The sequence below is a fragment of the Saccoglossus kowalevskii genome, chromosome 5, assembly GCF_978046115.1.
Source record: "Saccoglossus kowalevskii chromosome 5, keSacKowa6.1, whole genome shotgun sequence".
In the NCBI taxonomy this organism is placed as follows: domain Eukaryota; kingdom Metazoa; phylum Hemichordata; class Enteropneusta; family Harrimaniidae; genus Saccoglossus; species Saccoglossus kowalevskii.
Genome location: NC_140645.1, coordinates 22,180,171 through 22,185,435, shown reverse-complemented (window position 1 = coordinate 22,185,435; position 5,265 = coordinate 22,180,171). Strand labels below are relative to the sequence as shown.

General features: G+C 34.8%; 1 protein-coding gene across 1 annotated transcript; it reads left to right on the top strand.

Annotated features, from left to right (window-relative positions):
* Nucleotides 1–1,414: 1,414 nt before the first annotated feature.
* Nucleotides 1,415–4,970, top strand: LOC146745889 (uncharacterized). The gene is made up of 3 exons (XM_085499628.1): nucleotides 1,415–2,504; nucleotides 3,544–3,609; nucleotides 4,039–4,970. Exons 1-3 carry the CDS (start codon nucleotides 1,994–1,996, stop codon nucleotides 4,290–4,292), a joined length of 831 nt encoding a protein of 276 aa, XP_085355754.1. The 5' UTR covers nucleotides 1,415–1,993; the 3' UTR covers nucleotides 4,293–4,970.
* Nucleotides 4,971–5,265: the final 295 nt, after the last annotated feature.

The window sequence follows — 5,265 nt, the reverse complement described above, 5'->3', positions numbered from 1 at the left end:
TGTTCACATGCATTCGTTTCATGATCCAATTTAACATGACCAAATGGCTTCTTATGTCATTCACAGTGACTTGTTCACACTCGGAAATGCTGAGACCAATTGGATATAATGGTTTTATATGTTGGTTACTTGATGAATGTCTTTTTTCAGCCCAGCTGTTGACTTTGTTGAGCGGGGCTAATTATATTACTGCCTGTCAGTCATCTGCGTCAACGCTTGCTTTCATACTTGGTGTAGACCTTTTGTGATCATATCTTTGAATCTCTAATTGTTATGAAATTTTTTTGGTAAAAAGTGATATTTTCGTCTTCTAGTTGAACACCACAAATCTGATTGCTTTGATTTTATACATACAGGAAGCTAAGGTGGATTTTTGTCTGATTGTTTTGATACTTTGTGTACTGGATAGACCTCTCTTTCAGATTTGTTCATTTTGTAATGATATGATACTATACATATAGGTACTTCAGGTGGATGTTTCTCAGATTATTTCATTTCATGATGATGTCTTCAATTCTCTAATTTTGATAAATATATATTTGTCATCTTTGGTAAAAATTAAAAAGTCCGAAGGCTTTGATATTATCTCAGAAGAAAGGTTGCTTGTTTGCATTTCGACTTAATTTTGTTTCATGATTTTGCATATCTGGTGTCATTTCATGCTTTGACTGGTTTGGTTCAAACTTGGCACTCAGTCAGTTATGTCAACCTTTGTATATCCGGATTTTAAAATACATTTTCTTCTGATTCTTGGTTTTACATCTCCTGAGTCATTTCTCGGACATATTTTGACTGATTTGGTTCACAGTTGGTACAGTGACAGATCATAAATAGTGTGTGACTAAATTCAATATTAATATTGAATACTTCAGTAACTGTTTATTGTTCATTTAATGTTAAGGAGGAAGATAGGATCTGGAACACAAAGACATTGTGAACACATCAGCCATGGCTTTGGAGTATGTCCAATCACACCCAGAGTTCCGATCAACCTATGAAAAGCATATGAAACATGAACAATTTTGGAAGGAAACAGCCTTGAAACGGCAAAACATGATTGACTGTAATATAGAGAAAGGGATTTTAGACATTAAAATGAAACCGGAACTTACAGAAGCAAGTAGGAAGCAATCTTCAAGTGACAAAATTGGAGTAGATATGGGAAAGATTCTGCAAGATACTGAATCAAAAAAAGATGTTGGTGTTGGACGAGAACACGAATTATTGGAAAATTCACAGGATGATTTGTATGAAAGGGCTAGGCAGATTTTGTATAAACAATATAGGCCAATTGTTGCCAAATACCCTTCAATAGATACTTGGCAAAATACGCGATCTGATGGAGGAAATCCATCAACAGTTAAATGGCTATTCAATTCAGTAACAGACACATATCCAGTTGAAGAAACTGCATATGATTATTCACAGTGGGCAACAACCTTGGATTATAATGATGAAATAGAGTACCAGATTCCAACTGTGAATCAAGGCCTATCTGGACATGATCGGCAATGGCACACAAACCCATCTATGTCTGATCAATCATGGCACACAAACCCATCTAGACATCACACCCCAACTAACAATCCATCTGTGTATCAGAAAACACGATATCAGTATGATGACAACCTGATGGCAACTGGCTACCAACCTCGGTATCATACTCCAAGTGGGTACCAGTTTCCAACTGGTCACCAGAAACCACTTGTGCACAATATCCAAAAAGGTTTCAAAATTCCATCTGAGCCGCATAGAACAATGGAAAACCAGGACAAACAAAATACATATCAAAGACAAAGTACAAACGTGCCTTTAGAAACCACCAAGTGGCAACAAAAAAAATAAGTTGAATGGGGATTTTTGGAAACAACTTCGTGATCAGAAAATAAATGAGGATGACATATCAAGGCCTAACGAGAAGAAATACAATGGAAGATGGAATACAGGATCTACTAAAGCAAAGAGATCAGATGAGATACTGAACAAACGTTTTATGGGTGTAAAAGACACCCTGTTTCATAATGGTGAACGAGTAAATAAAAATGCTGATTCTGAAAAAAATCTGAATTCTGGTATAAATGTAGTAGATGAACCGATGAATATGGCAAATGATCAAATTGATGCTGAACAATTATTGGAGTTGATTACGCAGAGAATTCAAGAGATTGAGAGTAAAGCTTCAATACAGAATGAATCGAAACAAGGATGTAAAGGCAATTCATGCAATGAACATAAAAACAATGAAGTAACACAAAAGACTGACAACAAAAGGATGAGAAAACGTCATGTTGGTCCACATGATGAAGGTGGATTACAAAGATTACTGTCAACAGGAACATTAGCACCAGTTTTAAATTCTTCCAGTCCTGATGCTCGCCATAGTATCGATGTTATATTTGCCACATACTGGTTCTACCCTGCTAAAACAAGAGTCATACTTCCAGATGAACAGAAGTGTATCGATGATAAAATGGCTGATGAGGTCGAGAGATTTGACCCAACAAGTAAGTTTCTCTAGGTCGTCCATTATGAATACATTTTATGTGTGTATGTGGTATTTGAGTACACATTCATTTTACTCTTATTTCAAACCATATCATCGTGAGGTGACTGAGCGGTTTGCTTGTTGCAAACTCGAATCTATTGGGTTGCACGTTTTCTAACATTCGCACTGTTCATAACAGCCTGTAATTACACTATATATTGTGGATGTCTATCGCATACATTAGATCATGTCCAAAAACTGAAAGCACTTGCTAGTGTTAGTGATAGTGTAGTGTAGCCAGGACATTCAAAAGATTGTTAGGCAGGTAACAGGAACTTGTGAGAAAATATAATCGTACTGTTAAACATATGGTCCCTGATGTCATTTGACCTTTGTAGGAATAATAACTACCTGAATACGATTTAGATTGATATATGGCGGGAGCATGATGTGCTAACTTATTTTGTGACATCACTTCATGGCTGTATGCCTTGGGTTCATATGTCATTCTTTCACCGACTGTGTTTGTGTTGTGTTTTTTGTCTCTTGTACAGCGTTTTTTTTCCTATGGACTTGTACTGAACCCGTTAGACATATGATTTGGATATTGGATATTGAATTTCTATTTTGCCATGATTGTAGATAAGCTTATAGTTCGTTTATATTGTCACGCTTTCAGACACACACAGTACATTTGGTGGAATACAGAATTACGCAATTTAGGTTATTTGAAAAAGAACAAATAATTTCATTCCTTTATTCATTACTATCAAAATCTATTGTCAAATTACAAATTAGCCAGTTAAGAAGTACAATACACACGACTGAGAAGTACAGAACTAGAAATAAGTGACTAACACAAGACAATACATTGTCAATTCAGCGCAAGAAAAATATATGAACTTATTTCATGCAGCTTTGAATACTAGTATGTGTACAACGCCAAAATAATGCCTGTATGTATCCAAACATCGAACACGACTATTCAATTATTCTCATCTATGATGACTTTTTTCAAAATTAATTGCTACTTCAAATTGTTTTTCTGGTCATTAAAGGTCCATTCTACGGCTATGACCATGATGCATATGAAGAAAGTGTAATGGATGATTGTTTAAATGAAGGTAAACATGTATTCTTATATATACTAACAAAAAAAATGTTGTACAATTTTTGAGTCGGTTTTGGGCTTGTGCAAAACATTTACTAGTGAGATAATTGATTTTACTTTGAGGTGGGAAATAACAATTTGTCCATCTTTGATTATAGCAAACCTTCTGTTTATAGTCATTCTGATTATTTCCATATAGTGTATGGCGAGCTTTTGAAACATTAACGTGAAAATCAGAAAGTATTGTTTTTGCTCTAGTCATAACATTGCCTAATGTATAAATCTTTGAAATATAATATTAAATATGAAATAGAATTTTACTTGATAGTTCATCAAATGTGAGTTGTTCAATTTTTTCATATATGTGCATGTCATGTAATTATCTTGGGCACTCTAATTATTTACAGTTTTGTCATCACACAATATGTTCCTTTACCTACAGACAGTGATGACCATGGAATATATGAGTCTCAGACCAACTACAATCCGTTTAATATCCACATGGGACAGATGACTGTTTATCGTATGAAACTAAAATGCAAGTGTAAAACCAATGATCCACGTTTGCAAGATGCACATTATAAGTGCAGTAGAATTTTGCCGTTTGAACAACAGGAATGGGCTGCTTATATGGGTACATATGGAAACAGTTATTTCAATCCAAGAAATAAGCATCAACCAAAGAATGAGGTATAAAATGTTTTAGACTGTTTGCAGGGTAGTATAAATAATTCACAATGATAAGGGTGTGACAGCAGTTCAAATGTTCTTCATGAGCCGATTTGTTCCAAAGTTGGCACATTATAATATACATATGCCTATCATATGTGCCACGATTGAATTAATATAACCGACTTTTTGATATTAAGATAGAAAATATGAATAGTGTTTACTATTTAACATTTACTATTTAATGGACAAATCGGTGAAAAATGTATTCATCTCAACAAATAAAGCCATATTCAGTGCTTTGAAATGAGTGATAACACTGTACATCACAATGTGATGTTGATGCCCTCTATAACTTGATTATCATAATTACACTAAAAAATACATGTATATTAATATTTCGCTAGAAATCTAACGGAAAATGTTTGGGCAGTGAGCGTTGCGCCATACATGTGCACGCTTTTCTCACAATTCAATTTGGCGGCAAATGCATTGCAAACAGTTTTCAGTACGATATATGTCTAGTTCATACAATATCCATATTTGGCGCATGCGTGTCACGGCGACCACCACTCTTTAACCTTGCTTGTCAATTCTCATATGTCAATTGCCAATCGAAAATAAATGATAACATATGTATATATATATAAATTTGTAATATATTGACATTAATAAAAACTAAATGAAAGAATTATTTATCTCCAACTATGGTAGCATGTGTCTTTTTGTATTGAGAGTGACCAATTCGTAGGTCGTCGTCTGCAATATCAGTCTTGTCCTTTTCTGTAAACCTAGTTAGTATACATATAATCATATTGGTTACCTCGCAAATGTACAAGTAGTTAATAAGCACTGACCCGCTACAATGGGACCCATAATCAAGTTTGCCATAAGCCAGCCTAAAGAGTATGGTTGAGGGGATATCCATCTAAAACACCCGAGGCGTGGGTCCACTCTCTTCGATCTTTCGATCGGTCTAATCTTTGCTTTCTTATCTGAG